Source organism: Zeus faber (genome assembly GCF_960531495.2).
Source record: "Zeus faber genome assembly, chromosome: 13".
NCBI classification, from domain to species: domain Eukaryota; kingdom Metazoa; phylum Chordata; class Actinopteri; order Zeiformes; family Zeidae; genus Zeus; species Zeus faber.
The window spans coordinates 14,736,235-14,755,305 of record NC_137198.1 but is presented as its reverse complement, the minus strand read 5'-3'; the positions used below and the strand labels follow the sequence as shown (position 1 = coordinate 14,755,305).

General features: G+C 43.5%; 3 protein-coding genes across 4 annotated transcripts; 2 read left to right on the top strand and 1 right to left on the bottom strand.

Annotated features, from left to right (window-relative positions):
• Positions 1 to 5,525: 5,525 nt before the first annotated feature.
• On the top strand, positions 5,526 to 8,061 carry chmp3 (charged multivesicular body protein 3). The gene is made up of 6 exons (XM_080012351.1): positions 5,526 to 5,655; positions 6,006 to 6,066; positions 6,238 to 6,417; positions 6,615 to 6,736; positions 7,026 to 7,140; positions 7,235 to 8,061. The coding sequence occupies exons 1-6, from the start codon at positions 5,611 to 5,613 to the stop codon at positions 7,372 to 7,374; spliced, it is 663 nt and encodes a 220-aa protein (XP_079868477.1). The 5' UTR covers positions 5,526 to 5,610; the 3' UTR covers positions 7,375 to 8,061.
• An 889-nt stretch (positions 8,062 to 8,950) lies between these two features.
• Positions 8,951 to 17,301, top strand: reep1 (receptor accessory protein 1). Of its 2 annotated transcripts, XM_080012349.1 has the most exons (8): positions 8,951 to 9,073; positions 10,292 to 10,364; positions 10,466 to 10,542; positions 10,733 to 10,853; positions 11,221 to 11,334; positions 11,650 to 11,815; positions 14,248 to 14,513; positions 15,391 to 17,301. In XM_080012349.1, exons 1-8 carry the CDS (start codon positions 9,042 to 9,044, stop codon positions 15,460 to 15,462), a joined length of 921 nt encoding a protein of 306 aa, XP_079868475.1. In that variant the 5' UTR covers positions 8,951 to 9,041; the 3' UTR covers positions 15,463 to 17,301. The 2 variants fall into 2 exon arrangements, with proteins under 2 accessions (XP_079868475.1, XP_079868476.1); XM_080012350.1 differs by lacking the exon at positions 14,248 to 14,513.
• A 134-nt stretch (positions 17,302 to 17,435) lies between these two features.
• On the bottom strand, positions 17,436 to 18,747 carry mrpl35 (mitochondrial ribosomal protein L35). Its single transcript, XM_080012352.1, has 4 exons — positions 18,618 to 18,747; positions 18,037 to 18,196; positions 17,803 to 17,947; positions 17,436 to 17,678 (listed from the first exon to the last, which is right to left on the bottom strand). Exons 1-4 carry the CDS (start codon positions 18,646 to 18,648, stop codon positions 17,490 to 17,492), a joined length of 525 nt encoding a protein of 174 aa, XP_079868478.1. The 5' UTR covers positions 18,649 to 18,747; the 3' UTR covers positions 17,436 to 17,489.
• Between the last annotated feature and the right edge of the window lie 324 nt (positions 18,748 to 19,071).

The window sequence follows — 19,071 nt, the reverse complement described above, 5'->3', positions numbered from 1 at the left end:
TCCTTTCGCGGTGTTGTCAGGGATCTAGCTGCCGGTGTCGTGCCAAAAAGTGATTTTCCGATTTCCGTCCGAAGCGCGCGTGGCCTGTTAACGCTGTATGTCCCAGTTTCTATCCGTCTGCAGCTGCTTTTATCTGGATCTAACCGTCATAACGTGTAAAAACACAACTTTATGTCCGTGGTGATAACTACGGGATGTGTCTGTGAAACTTTAGCGTCTCTTGTAACAGAATATTCACAATTGTGAACAAGGAAGTCTTTGCAGTTAATATATGTCATGTGACATTTAGGTAATTATAGGCAATACTATAGTATTGTTTCTGGTGTTTATATGTGTTTGCTATGTCTAATATCCTTGTTTAGGCCTATATTTGGAAACTAGACTAGAATTACCATGATTTACGGATGGGTTCGATGTAAAATAAAGACATTATTTATTTCGCAATTATCCTTATGCCTCTGCATTATTTTACCTGCTCTGTGCCCTAGATTCTAACCAATTCCTTGTTACCTTTTGAAATACCTTCAAGGTCAATCCACTGGCCAAAAAGGGATTGCAGCATTGCAGCATCAATTATGCGTCAAAATAACTAACTCATCTAAATCTGACCTTGTTAATGAATATTTTAAGTCATCAAACCAACTTACTTACCTCATCACCAGAAAGAAAAATACTTTATGTCCCCGACCTTGTTTCAGTGGACATATGCACAGTATGTTTCCTTAAAGGTACATATTTGGAAATACTAATGTCTTGCATCCTGTATCCTACAGACATATTTTTCACAAATGCAACATAAGATATTTTAATAAACACAGTCAGAACAACACAATGATAAAAACGATATAGAACTATATACAATATACCAGTGTATCTAAATTGACACAGTAGAAGTGGGGTGGTAGAGATTTCACTGGCATACTTTGCAAATAATCTTTTTCTTTCTGCTTGTGCAGAAACCTTTCTCTTGGCGCAGCTCCTGTGGTAAAGCCGTGGGCAATTGACACAGCCAATCTGAATAAGACAAAAGAGGAAAACTTAAAACAATGATGGAATAGTTATACAATAGTAATTGTAATGTTTGCATGTCCAACTCTGGCCATCCACCACCATCATGTCCACCTCTGGGCTGTCCACCACCACCTCCTTTTCTGGGCCATCCACCACCACCACGTCCTCCTCTGGGCTAACCGCTACATCCTCCTCTGGGCCATCCACCACCACCACATCTTCATCTGTCTGCCACCACCACATCCTCTTCTGGGCTATCCACCACCACCAGGTCCACCTCTGTCCCCCCCCACCGCATCCTCCTCTGGGCCATCCACCACCATCACATCATCCTCTGTGCTATCCATCATGTCCTCCTCTGGGCAGTTCACCACCACAATGTCCACCTTTACGCCATCCACCACAACTACCCGGGCCATCCACCACCATCACATCCTCCTCTGGACTATCCACCACGTCCTCCTCTGGGCCATCCCCCACCACCACCACGTCCACCTCTGTCCACCACCACCACGTCTGCCACCACCACGTTCTCCTCTCGGCCATCCACCACCATCACGTCGTTCTCTGGGCTATCCACTATGTCCTCCTCTGGGCCATCCCCCACCACATCTCTGGGCCATTCACCGCCGCCTTCTCTGGGCAGTTCACCACCACTATGTCCACCTCTATGCCATCCACCACCTCCTCCTCTGGGCCATCCACCACCACCACGTCCTCCTCTGGGCTAACCGCTACATCCTCCCCTGGGCCATCCACCACCACATCTTCCTCTGTCAGCCATCACCACGTCTTCCTCTGGGTTATCTATCACCTCCTCCTCTGGGCCATCCACCACCACCGCGTCTTCCTCTGTCCCCCACCACCACGTCCTCCTCTGGGCCATCTATAACCATCACATACTCCTCTGGGCTATCCACCACCACCACATCCATCTCTGTCCACCCCCACCACGTCCTCCTCTGGGCCATCTACCACCATCACATCCTTCTCTGGGCCATCCACCTCCACCATGTCCACCTGTGTGCCATCCACCACAACCTACACGGGGCCATTCACCGCCGCCTCCTCTGGGCAGTTCACCACCACTATGTCCACCTCTATGCCATCCACCACCTCCTCCTCCGGGCCGTCCACCACCAGCACCACATCCTCCTCTGGGCCATTCACCACAACCACATCCACCTCTGGGCAGTCCATAAAGTGTTATTATCTTTATGGGTACGAGGAAGTTGGTTTGATGGCTGAAAATGTTCATTCACAAGGTCTTGTCTTTTTTAGGCATAAACAACCTTTCAGTCCCAAGGTTGGAGCTGCAATCACGTGGGAAGTGGAAACACTATTTCAACATGTACAAAGGACTGGACTAATCTTTAAAATATAACCCTTGTGAATGAAACCAAGTCATTTTGAGGCATAATTTGCCTTTCAGTAACAAGGTAGATGCTACAATCACTTTTTGGCAACTGGAAACTGCCTTTTATTGGTTGCATTGGCCTTTTCAAGGTATTTCAAAAGGTAAAAAGGACTGCATTGGTTAGAATCTAAGACAGGGCAGGTAAAATAATGCAGAGGCATAAGGATAATTGCAAAATAAATTATGTCTTTATTTTATATAGAACTCATCTATAAATCATGGTAATTATAGTCTAAATTCCAAATATAGGCCTAAACAAGGATATTAGACATAGAAAATACATATAAACATTGGATTCAAATACTATAGTATTGCCTATAATTACTTAAATGTCACATGACATATATAAACTGCAAAGACTTCCTTGGTTACAATTGTGAATATTCTGTTACAAGAGACGTTAAAGTTTCACAGACACATCCCATAGCTATCACCGCGGACATAAGTTGTGTTTTTACACGTTATGACGGTTAGATCCAGATAAAAGCAGCTGCAGACGGATAGAAACTGGGACATACTGGGCTGCGGACGATCACGAACCACAAGCGCAGCTCCTCCCCAGCCACGAGCGTGGACGCCTCCCTAGCCAACGAACTGAACTCCTTTTATGCGCGGTTCGAGTCTGGCAACAGCACTGCTAGCTCGTCGGCTAATTGGAGTTTCACCGCTGGGGATGAGCGCGCACTCTCAGTGTCCGTGCACGAGGTCAGGAGGGCTCTGATGCGGGTGAGCACCAGGAAAGCTGCGGGCCCAGACGGCATATCTGGGCGAGAACTGAAGACCTGTGCTAACCAGCTAGCCCCGGTGTTCACCACAATATTCAACATCTCCCTGGCTGAATCAGTGGTCCCGTCCTGTTTCAAGAGGTCCACCGTCGTTCCTGTCCCGAAGATCGCTTCTCCAGCCTGCCTGAATGACTACCGTCCGGTGGCCCTCACCTCGGTGGTCATGAAGTGTTTCGAGAGGTTGATTAAGGATTACATCTGCGCCTCCCTCCCCCGCACCTTGGACCCGTTGCAGTTTGCTAGCGGCCGAACAGATCCACGGATGACGCGGTCTCTCAGGTACTGCACACCACGCTCACGCATCTGGATGGCCAGAAGGGGGCCTATGTGAGAATGCTGTTCATCAATTACAGTTCAGCCTTCAACACCATAGTCCCCACCAGACTGGCTGTCAAGCTGAAGGAGCTCGGACTGAATGCTCCGGTGTGCACCTGGATCCTGGACTTCCTCACAGCCTGCCCCCAGGTGGTCAGGGTGGGGAAGCACATGTCAAGCGTCCTCACCCTCAATACAGGATCCCCCCAGGGTTCCGTCCTCAGCCCCCTACTGTACTCCCTGTACACACATGACTGTGTGGCCAGGTCCAGCTCCAACACCATCATCAGGTTTGCTGACAACACCGTTGTCGTGGGCCTGATCACCGACTGCGACAAAAAGGCCTGCCGCGAGGAGGTGGCTGACCCTTCACTCTGGTGCCAGGACAACAGCCTCCACCTGATCGTCAGCAAAACTAAGGAGCTGATTGTGGACTTTAGGCGAGGACCACAATCGAGGACGCACGTGCCCTTGGTGATTAACAGGATTTCTGTTGACAGGGTGAGCAGCTTCAAATACCTGGGAGTCCACATCATAGAGGACTTAACATGGACTTTACAAACAGACACTCTGGTGAGGAAGGCGAGCTGAGGAAATTCTGGGTCTCGGTGAGGATCCTCAAGTCCTTCTACTCTGGAGCAGTGGAGAGCACCCTGACAGGCAACATCACTGCCTGGTTTGGGAGCTGTTCTGCTCAGGACAGGCGGGCCCTGCAGAGGGTGGTGCGTTCAGCTGAACGTACCACTGGAACTACCCTCCCCCACTTGCAGGAGTTATACACCAGGAGGTGTAGTAGCAGAGCCCGCAGGATCATGAAGGATCCTCATCACCCCAACAATGGACTGTTCCAGCCGCTGCGTTCAGGCAAGCGCCTCCGCAGTCACACAGCGAGAACAGAGAGACTGAGACTGAGTTTTTTCCCACAAGCCATTAGAACTGTCAATGCTGACCTCACCAGGGGTCCTCATTGAGCCACACACATGGGCTCCACTACCTACTGTACTATATGTAGCATACTGTACCGCATACTGTGTCACTGTTCAGGGTTGTTCGTGATGCTGTATTGCTGCGCCGTACTGTTGTCTACTGTGCTGTATTATCCCAAGCACTTCCTCGCTTTATCCACATGCCACTTTAATGCACATATCTGTATATACATAATTGCCTATTCCATATACATAAGCATATTCCTTCTATCTATTCCACGTTATCTCATTTTATTTTATTGTATTTTATTTTATTCTATATTTTTTTACTTTATTCTATAAGCATTCGACTTACTGTATTACGTTTTAGGAGTCAGTTAGTTGGTCTATTTGAAAGAAAATTTTCCGAGGACATATTGTGTGTCATCACCGGGTGCGTTGCATTACATTTCACTGCATATATGTATGAAAGTATGTGTATGTATGTGACGAATAAACCTCTTGAATCTTCAATCTTGAATCACGCTATACAGTAGATATACCGCCGCGAACAGAAACCACTTTTTGGCAGACGGTCACCTTTTGGCACGACACACGTCCGTGTGCGTGTTGGCGGCGCTGGGGAAATGTGATGCTGCGTTCAAGTCAGGTGGGAGAGATGTAAACCCGGAGTTTCCAACTGGAAAACCTCGTTCGCCGGCTTCCAAGTCGTCAATAGTAACGTCAGCGCGGCCACGTCCGTACGAGCTTGCACACAACACACGAATTATTTATTTATTACATTTCAATTCAACAGCCATTGGTTCGGGATTCAGAAATAATTCCACGCACTGTGACGTTCTCGTGGGTTTTGAGTAGAGTGTAGAGTAGTGACCGACAGAACAAATTTAGCATGAACAAAGGGTTAAAACAACAACAACAACAACAACAACAACAACAACAACCTCCCATTTTGGAGCAAAACGGGTTCGGCCGAGGTGAAAGCGCCTCACACTTCCAACTAGTTGTTGCCGCGATCAACAAGCTGTTGCCAATACTTTCCCACTTGACTTGAATGCCGCATTAGCTGAACTTGGCCTGGCTGGAACAGGAAGTGCTAGTAAGACGAGCCAGGTAGGTGGTTCGATAGCTTAGCTAGCTCTTAACGCAGGTCGCCATGGGGCTGTTCGGGAGAACACACGAGAAACCACCGAAAGAACTGGTGAGTAGATGGCGGACAGAGGTATCATTTGGAGTTTTAACCCGGTGCTAAAAAAAAACAAGTGAATAAAAAAAAAAACCTTCCCAGAGTGGACTAGTGCCTAAGCTAGCCTCGCTAGCTGTCTCGCCTCCAGGCTGGTTGGAGCGTTAGGCGTTTCGCTTGCTGATACACACGCTAACGCGAGCCAGCTGTCGGTAGCCCGGATGTAAACAAACCCGGTTATGTTCGCGGCCTGTCGCGTCGTATACGTTGACCCTGTCTCCATCGTCGCAGGTACATTAGGGGGTCAGGGAGCGTACATTTATTCAACTCACTCCTGATGGCAACATGTAATGTCGTCCCCTTCACAGATCAATGAATGGTCCCAAAAAATCAGAAAGGAAATGAGAGGGATTGATAGACAAGTTCGAGGTGAGAGCTCAACGCTAACCTCTTTTTTTTTTTGTTGTGGTTTTAAATAGATTTAATTGATGGTGTATTTACATGTTATCACATATCATAGCATCTAGTTTAATGGTGTTTATGAGAATATAATTAAACAATATACATACAGTCTATATTAATGCTGTGAACTTTTCCCAGATATTCAAAGGGAGGAGGAAAAGGTCAAGAGATCCATCAAAGACGCTGCAAAAAAAGGCCAGAGGGACGTGTGCCTCATTCTTGCAAAGGAGCTAATACAGTCGAAGCGGGCCGTCAGCAAACTGTACGCTTCCAAAGCTCAGATGAACTCTGTGCTGCTCAGCATGAAGAATCAGCTCGGTGAGTGTCATCACTTTGGGGCAAATTGCTCGTACCGCATTGTAGGTTGAAGCGATTTATTTGATGTCTTTGCGCTTTTTTTGTGTGTGTGTGTTGATCTTGATGGGCGGCTTTGGCGTCCATGTTTTGTTGTTTTCCTAATCTGCTCAACTCCGAAACAAAACCGCCGGTAAAAAGTTGTGTTTTTGTCTTGGTAGCTGTGCTGCGTGTGGCCGGAGCTCTTCAGAAGAGCACGGAGGTCATGAAAGCCATGCAGAGCCTTGTCAAAATCCCAGAGATCCAAGCAACTATGAGGGAACTGTCCAAAGAGATGATGAAGGTCAGTGCTGTCACATGATGATGCGAAGGTGGAAGACTGGTGTTAAAAATGTGTGATTTAAAATGACGTTATTGGAACATTCGTACACCTACTTCTGTCATGTCTGACAACGCATGCAAGATTTTTGGAAGTTACTTGTAAACGACAACCCCTCATTTATAACTGCTTAAGTAAAAGTGAATAATAAAAAAAAATAAGTTATCATTCCGCTGCCCAGTTTTACAGGCATTTTAAAAATTCACTCTAAACAACCCAATTTATGCACTTAAATGGACTGTTTATCTTCCAGGCTGGCATTATTGAGGAAATGCTGGAAGACACGCTTGAAAGCATGGAGGACGGAGAGGAAATGGAAGAGGCAGCAGAGGAGGAGGTTGACAAGATCCTCTTTGAGATCACAGCAGGTAAGAACATGGCGTCCTCTGTTCTCGTGTTCGTCGCACCATTGCATGCTGTCCACGTGGAAACCCTCATGTGTGACGATGTGTGCCGCGCTAGGTGCCCTTGGAAAAGCTCCCAGCAAAGTCACAGATGCCCTGCCCGCGGTTGAGCCTACCGGAGCCGCTGCAGCCTCGGAGGATGAGTCAGAGGAGGACATCGAGGAAATGCAGTCGAGACTGGCCGCTCTGAGGAGCTAAGGCGACGTAGAACAAAAAAAAAAAAGGACAATTTTGGTTTATGGTGTACCTGGCATCCTCTTAGATCCATTAACATACATTTGCGTCATCATCTCGGGTGATCTATGCTTTTTACGAAGGCAGTTCTGTGTTTATTTTTTACAGGTTAAAAAAAAAAAAAAAAACCGTACAGTTGATTTTACATGGGGGCTGGTTATGCCTAGGTATGCCCAGATGTTATCCAAAGCATGGTGTGTATACTCACCATAACAGAGTGGTATTTTTTAAATATGACGAGCCTGCCTGTGCCTGCAGCGCGTGATCACATTATTCTCTTGTACTAATGTCTGACTAAGTGGTGGAGGCACTTGAGTACTTTTTCTTTTTACTAATCCGAAGCCCTCCTGAGTGGTTGGACATAAACACTGTTTCTACTTCTACCAGCTTTAATCAGCAGTATCTCAATACTAGAACTACGGGGCGGAGTTTCATCGTTTGGTTGTTAATTTTCTGTACAGTCTAAATGTATCTATATCGTGTGTTGTCTGATGTGTATACAAGTACAATTTGGGGGGGGGGGTTGCATGTATACCGGCCAAACTGATTTTTGTAAATTAAGATTCAGCTTTTTCAATGTTTGAGTCACTGTCACCAAATGTTCTTCAAAATGTTACTGAAAAGGAAATGAAGTAATTGGTTAGTGCAGAACCTATTGTGGTGTCCTTTGTGTATTCTATCTATCTATCTATCTATCTATCTATCTATCTATCTATCTATCTACCTATCTATCTATCTATTGTTTTCCTTAGTTATAAAGTGGACAAAGGGATATGTTTTCATGCAACCAGAGTCCTCCCTCATCACCCATTGTTGCACTGTAACAAAACCCCACTTCTGTTCTGTTGCTGGGATATGGAGGTGAGAAGATCGTCCACTTTGTGAGTCCTATAGCTGTGGAACTGTCCTGGCTGAATGTCCTCGCATCATCTCCACATTTCTAATTATTATTATTATTATTATTTTTCTTTCTCCTTTGTGGTATTTTTTTAAAGTGGTAATCCGTAAGATCGTGCGATTATCTGTCTGGCGCATTGCACTACAGCGTCCCAGAGGACCATTCCACACGGCATAGTTTTTCTTTTTATTCAACATCCGGATTCACCCACGCTTCTCCATAAGGCGCTCGCTTTCTTTTCTCAAAATGATGCCTGGTTCTGATCGTATTTGGGTTCTCTCCATCTTTTTGTTGTGAGTGTTCTTCCAAGCCGACCACTCAATGGCTGTTTATTGAAAAGCGCCAGCTAAATAAAGAGTTACTATCAAATATGGGGTTTTTTTATTTTTATTTTTTACAACATCATCTCACGGATTACCACTTTAAAGTACAGAACGATCGTTGTGTCTGGTCTTTGCTATTATGACAACATCCTGACATGATTATAAGCAGCAGCCTTAGCCACAGTTCCACGGACATTATTCAGCCCGTGACTTGTGTCTCACCAAACCTGCGGCCTTTGATTGTGACATCGACGCCATCTACGGCTGAAACGCGGACGCGGGACCGCGACCCACTGCTTGTCCCTCCCTCCCGCGCGCGCTCCCCGGTGTTCGACGCCCGTCTCGCGCGCCCGGCGCCCCGTCATTGGGCCGCTCCTCCCGCACAGCGCGTGCTGCAGCCTCCCTGCGCGATGGTCTCGTGGATTATCTCCAGGCTCGTGGTGTAAGTGTCGTTTCCTTTAAACATTCAATTAGTTCTTTGTGATCACAAACAAGGTCGCTTGTTGTTATTATTATTATTGTTATTGTTATTGTTTGCGGTTGTGGTGCGTTTGAGGGCGCCGCGATCAGGTGCAGCCGCAGCCGCTTCGTGGCTGTCCGGTTACGGGGCTTTATTTCTAGTACTGTGCCGGGGTGCGGGTGGGGGTTGGGGGGTACGGGGGTGTTTTTCGATCGTTGTTTTTTTTTTTTTTTGTAATGACCAGACACCAGTGCCGCTGTCGTTTCAGATGACCGCTGGAGATCTCCACATTAAACACCACCATCATTTTTATTTTATTTTTACATTTCTTGTTGTTATTCCAGACAAAAGGGCCGGCGTGATCGGCCGGAGGTTCTTCTTTATTTATAGGCGCGGACCTGGTAGAAATAACAGGGATCCGCGACGTCACAGTCTGGACGTGTCACCCGAATTCTCTTGACGTCTTGTTACGTCTTGTATTGTTGGGGGGGGGGGGGGGGACAAAGGGATGGGTCAGTGTTCTCAGGTTACATTGCAAGTGGTTTTCTGAATACAACGACTCCAGTCTCCGCGAAAATGTCCCTATAAAGAAACAATGAGCTCCCATCTATGTAAGCGTTGAGGTTGTAGTTTGTTATTTTTTTTATATATATATATATGTATATAAATATATAACGGATCAATGTCGTGTAATGGACTAAATAGCACACATAAACACCCCAAATAGTGGGTCGGATCGAATGAGATTACAATATCCTGTTACAAGCGTGACACAGCCTTGATGGGGCGACAAGGATTTTGATGCACTTGAAATGTCAGGTCAAGCCCGGACTTGGATTCGCATGGGCCGGATTGAATTGTATGTTTTAATGGCTTTCCTTTTCCGTAAATATATCAGGGCGATTGTATGTGTGTGTGCGTGTAGGCCAGGACAACATGGTGCAACTTTATGTAGGCCAGTAATTCGATCAGGTCACACTCTCAGCTGTTGCCTTGCTGTGGCACTCAGAAGGTCCTGTGTGAGACTGTACAGTCAGCACCACAGGTGTCTGACCCTATAATAGTGCAAACCCATATATATATATATATATATATATATATATAGTGTGTGTGTGTGTGCGCTTGATTGAGGATGGGAGTTCAAATTCTATTGATAATTCAATATAATTCTATGCAAGTGTCTTTACCCTTGTCTTCTAGCCTTGTCTTTGGCACTCTATATCCTGCATATTCATCTTATAAGGCGGTCAAGTCAAAAGACGTCAAAGAATATGTAAGTATATTGTCCCCATGTCGTCATCTCTGACAAATGATGACATAAGCCTTTGCAGTTAAACAGAAATAAACTTTGGGTTCTTCTATTTCCCTTTTCAGGTAAAATGGATGATGTATTGGATAATATTCGCCCTATTTACAACCGTAGAAGTATTCACAGACATGTTTCTTTGTTGGTAAGGTATTTTTTTATCTCTCCAGGTATTCAATTGTAATGTAAAATATGTGAATGAATATATATTGAAATATATTTGTGAATATAGGTCGCTTATTCTTCAGTCAGCTGTGGTGTCTTTTTGAAGTTGCAGTGTATTCCATCAAGGTTTACTTTGATGACACTGCTATCATTTTGGATCTGGCTTGCAGGATTCCCTTCTATTACGAGCTGAAGATCGCCTTTGTGGTGTGGCTGCTGTCGCCCTACACTAAAGGCTCCAGCGTGCTGTACAGGAAGTTTGTTCATCCCACGCTTTCCTCAAAAGAGAAGGTGAAAATCCCTTCTTTTTTTTTTCTAAACCTTCCTTATCATTCTTCTGCAGTAAGCCATGGGAGACTGGATCCATGGAAATGTCAAATCCAGGCTTATACATTTATTACACAGTATGTGACTGTTTATGAGCATTATTAAGGATTGGGCCGTTTTACATGTCATGGTTCTTTATTACTCCTTTCTAATTGTGCCAGAAGAAGATGGCACATGAATAAATTAACAGAATAAACACTTTTTTTTTTTACGTTTGAAAGTAATGTGCAATGTAAAAGAGTACTGATTGGGCGTCACCCTGAAAACCAAGTTTGTCATTTCTGAAGTACATGTTTTTTTTGTCTTTTTTTTTTGGCTCGTCATTTGGCAGGACATTGATGACTATCTCTGCCAAGCGAAGGACAAAAGCTATGACACCCTGGTGCATTTTGGGAGGAAAGGACTGAACGTAGCAGCTACAGCTGCAGTCATGGCTGCATCAAAGGTACTGCTGAGTCTGAATATTTGATTTGTACAGACCTGGGCGCACGGCAGAAAGGAAGAGTTGTTGTGGGGGTTTTTTTCTGTTTGAAGTTACAGCCGGCCCCCTCGAATAGGGCTCCTACTCTTTGTGAAGTTCAAACAGGGGCCCAGCAACAGTGCATGCTTGCGTTTTATTTGCTCCCCCGATCAATGGATGTGGGAATCCCTTTCTGCCAACGCCTGCTTGAAAAGATCATCGCCCGTGTTCTGATTTTGATGCACGCTCACTGCTCCTCTCATGCTGATGCTTAAAAAAACAAACTGTGTTCCATTCTAGGGCCAAGGGGTTTTGTCAGACAGACTCAGAAGCTTCAGCATGCAGGACCTGTCTTCCTACCAGTCCGACCCATCCGAGGGTGGTGGCCCCGTCACCATGCAGCCTGCAGCAGCACAGCACAGGACCAAAACCATGATGCGTAGCAAGTCAGAGAGCTACAGCAAAGGTGAGACAGACGCAGTGCATAAAGTACGCAACACTTAGCAGAGGGGTTCGTATACCCAGGATTAATGATTACAGTTATTATGGAAGCACAGTTGACTGCTGTTTGTTTATCAGGATGAATCTTTTTTTTTTTTATTATATTTTTTGGTTTTGAGTTTAGTCAAATTACAAATTCTACAGGGGATGACAATGATATCAAACACATCAAAAATAAATGACAGCCCCATGCCCATCAAAAAATGATAGATATTTCCTTCTATAAATAATATTAAAATAATAACAAATAAAGATAATAAATATAAAATAAAAGATGATGTGTCTGAGATCAATGCACAGGTCGCTTTTACTAGATTCAAGATATAATCATACTCCACAAAAACTTCCTCCTGTTGAAGTACAGAAGGTTACCAACATTGTCATTATATCTTAAAAAGTAAACACAAGGTTTCCAGACATCTTAAGCAATCTGGATGTTTTATGCAACTTGTGTTTACATTATGTAGCACATTGTACATTAATAAAAAAATAAACAAAGGTTCTGTCACTATGGCGTGCATATCAGCCATGCTTTCCTGGGCATCAAACCGGCCTCCTCTCTGCTGGCCACTGCACAGCAGAGACGGTGCTCGGCCTCTCCGCCATACACACTATTTCAGTTTTCTCTCTTCCTGTTCAGGATTGCCTGAGCCTGCAGATATTGTTCATGCTTTCACCTTCCTGAGTCCCCCTCACCCTAAATCTGTCTTCCTGTTTGGAACAGTGTTTAAGCTGTAGATTGTGACCCCTCCCCCGTGCCCCCTCCCACCCCCCCGCACCCCACCCTCTGGTTTCCAGGCGATCCAGCTGTACCTATAGCCTCTTGTCATTTCCTTTCACTTTCATTTAATTTAGAAAGAACATGGTTTCAAGTTGCACTAAGGCGTCATACAACTTGTCGATAGTACATTTACAGACCTCAATTTAAAAGTGTTGAAGAATGTTTTGCATCATGCTTTTTTTAACCAGAATGCATTAGAAATACACTAATTATTTGTAGAGCAATGTTAGGTTTCATTGAAATGTTTGGAAAACCCTTATGTATAATTAACATTTAACTTGACCAGTAAGTATTTGTTGGGGTTTCCTCTAAGAATATGGGCCGGAGACAATGTTATGTACATTTATACCTAAAGTGAGTCATATTAAAAATGTATATTAATTTATTACTGATATAAAGGGGAATTTCAAAAATTAGTGCATGCCCGTTCAAAATGTAAGACTTTCTTAAGACATTTTAAGAGCACAGTTTAACAAAATGTCAATGGTTCAGTCCATGTTCCACAATGGAAGATGAAACAGCCGATTAAAGTCCCACACCGGGCAAAGACAGTCTTTGTGCCTCAGTCGCAGAGCCCTGCCTGAAGCCCCACTGGCTCGCTGTTGTTTATTGAAAGTTTATTAATATAACACGCGTCACGTGTCCAAATTGCACCAAATACGACACTGCACGTCCTTGGGTGCCCAGCGATACACAAGTGTGAAGTAGATCGGATGAACGGTTGTCGAGATAATGGAAGGGCATACATACAAAATACATACAGATTCCTTCCAGTGCATGCCCATTCAAAATGGCACAGTTCGATCTAAGGACAACTTTGCAATAAAAATTAAGCACCAAATATGGAAATATACGCGTATTAGAAGTTCAGGAGGATCAGTTAAGTCCAGGATTCGTCAGTCAATGATTTGGTCGCGTTTAAACGCCTGTGCGTACTGCCTGGCCCGCCACTCGCCGTGCAGGTGTGTCCTCGCCCGCCTGCGTGTGTGATGTCGGAGGCCCAGCGCTCGGCTCACATCCCCAGCACTTCCTCTGCCGTCATGTTAGCCGGGTGTGTGTTATGTACTTCACATATTGGCGAGGTTTTCACAAATCGCCCCGCTTAGTGGAGTTGGATGATGATGTCACAAAGTGCCGCAGCTTCACAGAGCGGCTCGCCGTTCACTTGTTTGTTCCAGGTTTATTACAAGTTGTTTTTTTTGTTTGCGTGTCCACATTTCAACGAATTCGACACTGCACATCCTTGGGTCCCCAGCGATACACCCGCCAAGTGCGAAGCAGATTCGGATGAACGGTTGTCGAGATAATCGAAGGACATACAGACAGACAGATTCCTAGAATCATACTCGAGATTACGTTGAAGTCAAATTGGGCGAGAGGGCGTTGGTGCACAGATAAGTCATGCATTTGTCCTGATGGCAATATGGCAGTTTGTAAATAGACAAAAATATCTTAGTCTCTGCTGTGTGCGGCAGAGACGATAAGACCATCATGATCCCATTATGATGCACTACAGCAATTACAGTGAAGTACTTGGCTGCCACTTCCGCTTCAGTCAGGCAGATAGTTTTTATGCCTGTTGTTGACTCCTCCTGCCATCCTCTTCCATGGTGCAGGACAGGGTTTTGACATGGCTGAGTATGAGGTGTTGGGCTTGGACCGCTGTGACACCAAGGAGTCACCGTCCCAGACCCCCCCCACCTCCGAGCCCCAGACTGAGCCCACATCCCCATCGCCCGCCCCCGCCCCCACCCCCACCCCAAAGCCCTCTAGAGCAACTCCCACTGCTGAAGCTCGCAAACAGCTGGAGGAGTTGGGGAGAGGGGCGCAGGCAGCACCATGCTCACCACAGCTCAGGCTGATTAAGAAGAAGGCCCCAGAGGTACTGCCTTGTAAACATGGCTATCCACCGGCTGCCTGATGCTAACTCCCCTGGTTAAGAGTGGTGATTAACCCACTGATTCACTAATATTTACTTCTGCAAACTCCTGTCTCAATATGGCTCCATTGTTCCATAGCAGGGAGATGTGCTTACCTCACTCTTAAAGGTACAGTGTGTAGAATCTAGTGGCATCCAGGGGTGAGGTTGCAGATTGCAACAAACTGAATTGCCCCCCACCTCCCCTCACCCTTCCCTTTTCAATGACATACTGTAGGAAAAGCTCCCGTGGCCTTAAGATGCCGCAAAAAAAAAAACGCAAAAGTCTCTCTCTGGAGCAAGTGTTTGGTTTGTCCGTTCTGGGCTACTGTAGAAACATAGCAGTGCAACATGGCGGCCTCCGTGAAGGGGACCCGCTCCCTATGTAGATATAAAGGGCTCATTCTAAGGTAACGAAAATACAATGATTATTCTTTTCATGGGATTATACAGTAATTAAAACATACTTATGAATATTCCATTTCTGTCAAGACCATTCTGTAAATTCTACACACTGCACCTTTAAGGGAGGTATTGCTTGTTTTTGATGATTGCATGTGCTTGCAGGTTGGGAAATAACAGATAAATAAGGTCAAATAACATTGATGCTGATTGATCAATGGACTGAACACACTCATTTTCCCTTATCACTTGCTACTTAAATGCATTGTACTTTTGTTTGATAATAGGTTTAAATAAAGCTTAATTGAAGTAAATCAACACTCCTAAAACCATGATTCAGAAAGAATCCTGAACTGTATTGGACTATATATACTTATAAACTATTTCTCAAGTCAATGATACCTTTCGTTTGATTACACTTTTTTTCTTCCATTTATAGCCGCCTCCTAGAGTCTTAAGGCCTCTCACAAGATCCAGGAGTGCCCTTTCTTCAAACAATGAAGCCATGTGAAACTGTGTCCTCAAGACTACTCCAGCTGCCTTTGCTGCAAATAAAAGAAGGAAATACTTTTTGGCCGAAAGCTACATGTATTAGCAGCCTTGTGTTGGAGTAGGGTAACCAAAGTGACTTAAGACCCCACTATATATAGTAAATATCTTGTGACACATGATTTAAAAAAAAAAAAAGGATGTTTGTGATACCAATGCAGGACATAATAATGGATGGATTCCATGTTGACAGACATTTAAAATTAATTTGAGGGTTTCTGAACATGCTTTGTATTTATGTACAGTTTATGTGGTTATTGTTTGATTTTTTTATATCAGGTTTAAGGAGACAATTGTATGATTACCCCTCCATGTCATTTGTCCATTGATGTTGTGTTCAACATAATGTATTGGCGTTGAATAATTATGACTGGCATTGTCTGTGACAGTTTGAGGACGTCTTACCAAGCCAAAATTGAACAAAAACGGACAAATTCTCATAACAAGGTATACAGTAGTCAGATTGTAATAAGACAACCTTATTATTAATATAGAATGTCTACAGCAGTTTCATACAATAATCTTATCGTTTATCTTTGTATAAAAGCCTTAAAGAGTGAGTAAAAAAGACATGTTAATTTTATTCCACAGGTGGTCAAGTATTAACATTGATTTTTTTTAAATATTGCACTTTGTTTAGAATGCCAATTATAACCCTCAATATTAAGGGATAAGAAAATATAATTTTAATTAGTAGCTCATCATCACTATGAATGAACAATTGTTTATTTGATGTGCAACGAGAAATCTATGTATATTTTTTTTTTTATCACAGATCCAGAAGACGACTTGACAATATGGTCCAACTCTATCTAGATTCACATTTTGTCATAGATCATTTATTTTCGGTCTTTCAAGATTTGTGTTGCTTGTACAAATTAAGATTGCACTTTCAGGGCCTACAGTGCAAATAGCAGCTGTAGGATATGAATCAATCAAAAATTACGGGATATCAGAGATATATGAAGGTGGTTGAAATCACTGTCGTACTTTGCTGTCAAGAGAATCAATCAAGGGTCTTAAATTCTAGTTTTGTGAATTCACTAACTTCCTAACCAATAACCATATTGGTTACGAAGTTTTATCTCACAATTAAACCTAGGACATTCTTTGGCCAATGGTGGGAAATAATACACTGGTTTCTTCTACCGCACTCAACCAAATGTTTGTCCATGTATGTTACTATGAGTAGGAATTTAAACACAAAACATGTCACCGTCTAGTGTGGGTTGGAAGTTTGAAACAAATGCTTCTCAGGTACAAGTATTCTGTTTACACTCCATTCACTAACTTTTCTGGACACCGTCGTGATGCACAGTAATTTCTTTTAAACGGCTAAATGATAAAAGAGAAAGTAGCGTGGCATATTCTGGACTGTGATAATCCGAAATGTTTCGGTATTTTTTTCAATATTCGTATTGGAATGTGATCCTAACAGAAATAAAACAAATACACTGTTGCTATGTAGCAGATTTGTAATTATAATAGAGCATTCACCATTGCATGATTATTATATAAAAATGTTATTAGTGACTGTGAACCTGTTCTTAGCCTTCTTGGTTGCCTTGCTGATAAATGAACATTAAATATTCCATATTTGGCTTTGAATATATTTAGAAATATGTCTGATTTAGCAAAAATCACTTTAATTTTGAGTGAGAAAACAAGACTGTTTATTTACCCACTGCAGGCCAGAACCACAATACAAAGGTTTTCCATTTGATTGTAAATTCTTCATTTCATCATCAGACTTAAGTACTTCCCTTGTATTGAGATGGTCATTAAATATCAAGCATAACTGCCACTGCTTCTGTGTTTTAGCCTCCATCTACTTTTAAGACAAGAATAGAAACACATTGTGATAGTCATAAAGCAATGGCTTCACGTATAACTAGCTCTACACTTACTCCAGTTGTGAGAAAGGTAGCAACAGCATTTCGCACATAACTTTAATCACATCCCAGCAAACAATATACATCAATTCAGTAATTACACTTTCAGGTTGACACGATCGTGATATTTCAAGTATGGATCATCAAGGTACCAGTTTCTCCTTTTCCAAAATGGGGATGTCATTTTATCCAAAAGCTTGCTTTGTGTTTTGTTACAAAACACATGCTGTCTCAAACGGCTCCGTTTGGCAGGCAACTTCTTCCATAGTTTTTTCTTGTATCCAGCCTATATAATGCAAAAAAAAAAAAAAAGAGGTCATTCAGAATGGTAACAGAAGCGTATGATCACATAATACTGAAAAAAATATTTTGAAAGTCCAAGTTTACGAAAGGCAAGAGACATTGTTTACCTTACGTCTGACCCAGAGACCACAATGAAGTCTCAGGAATCTCTGCGTCACAGATCTTACGGTCTTCTTTTTACCTTTCCTCAGACTAAAGTATGTCAGGTTTCTGCTTGGTTGCTGGACCAAGTGAGGAACGAGGGGTGACACACTGGGGCGGGTGGGGACGACAAGTCAATAAAGACGGCTTTCCATGTCTTCAAAAACATACTTAACACATCGGTGTTATGTGGCACTTACCGTTTCAAGATGCTGCCTTGTGTTGGCACGCACGACCGAGCAGACAGAGAAGCCCATGTTGTAGCTGCAGCCACTTTCTGAGATGTTTGAGGACGAATAATGGAGGAAAAGTGACAAATCGGGGATGCTCTGGCGCAGGTGATGAGCGGCCGGAACAATCCTGTGCAACACAAGGCATTCGACGTTAAGCACACACGCAAACGCAGCCTTGGTACGACATGAAATGACGCACGCAGCGATGGTTCCATGACGACAGGGGAGCTCTCAATGACCCTATAAAAGTGTGCGGTATTGGTAAGCACCGTTAGCTTTATCTGCATAGAAAATATACTAAATATACTGGAACTGTAAATATTCTAAATCCACTAAATCGACCTGCAATATACTAGGTTGCTGTAAAGGGCATGGTTTAGCTCCGTAGCATTAGCCCTCAAGGCGAGAGAACTGCCGAAATGATAAATGCATGTATACATGACTCGTCTTTATAGCTTATTATTGACTGTATTGTGACAATAAACACAAAGTGGAAGCTTATTGTATTATTGCTAGAAGTAAGCGTCGAAATTGCAAACCATACACACCAGGGACCTTCCTTGCCAAGGCGGCCGCCATGTTTCTCTAGAGAACGCTCACCGACGGATCGCTGCTAGGACAAACTGTACCGCTTCGCGAACATGGCTGGTTGTTTTGTTAGACGAAATCAGAATGTACAAAATATATGATAATAACAATAAGTTTAAATATATACAGTTTTCAAATAATCAGCCATCAACAGTATGCATCGGTTCATTAAAGTTGCTTAAACCATTATGGTAAAACTGTAAAAGTTCCAAACCTTAAAACTCTGCACGATTTGAAGTGATTTAAATATGTTCTTAGAATGTGATTAATAAAGCAAGCAGCAACAATGTCTGTGTTGACACTATGTGTGGTTAAAGTGTTTGATTGAATTACAATGTTTCCTCCATATATTTGTTGAACTTTAATTGTAATTTGTACAAACGTTGATGTGATACTCGACAAATGGCCAGCTCT

Bases quoted from the DNA above. Each gene is read 5' to 3' on its own strand.
- chmp3 (XM_080012351.1), top strand. From the start codon at position 5,611: ATGGGGCTGTTCGGGAGAACACACGAGAAACCACCGAAAGAACTG. The intron at 6,418-6,614 runs GTGAGTGTCATC...TTGTCTTGGTAG, and splicing joins CAGCATGAAGAATCAGCTCG to CTGTGCTGCGTGTGGCCGGA. The intron at 7,141-7,234 runs GTAAGAACATGG...GTGCCGCGCTAG, and splicing joins CCTCTTTGAGATCACAGCAG to GTGCCCTTGGAAAAGCTCCC.
- reep1 (XM_080012349.1), top strand. From the start codon at position 9,042: ATGGTCTCGTGGATTATCTCCAGGCTCGTGGT. The intron at 10,543-10,732 runs GTAAGGTATTTT...TCTGGCTTGCAG, and splicing joins ACAGACATGTTTCTTTGTTG to GATTCCCTTCTATTACGAGC. The intron at 10,854-11,220 runs GTGAAAATCCCT...GTCATTTGGCAG, and splicing joins CGCTTTCCTCAAAAGAGAAG to GACATTGATGACTATCTCTG.
- mrpl35 (XM_080012352.1), bottom strand. From the start codon at position 18,648: ATGGCGGCCGCCTTGGCAAGGAAGGTCCCTG. The intron at 18,197-18,617 runs GTGTGTATGGTT...TGTGTTGCACAG, and splicing joins CTTGGCAAGGAAGGTCCCTG to GATTGTTCCGGCCGCTCATC. The intron at 17,948-18,036 runs GTAAGTGCCACA...CACCCGCCCCAG, and splicing joins CAAGGCAGCATCTTGAAACG to TGTGTCACCCCTCGTTCCTC.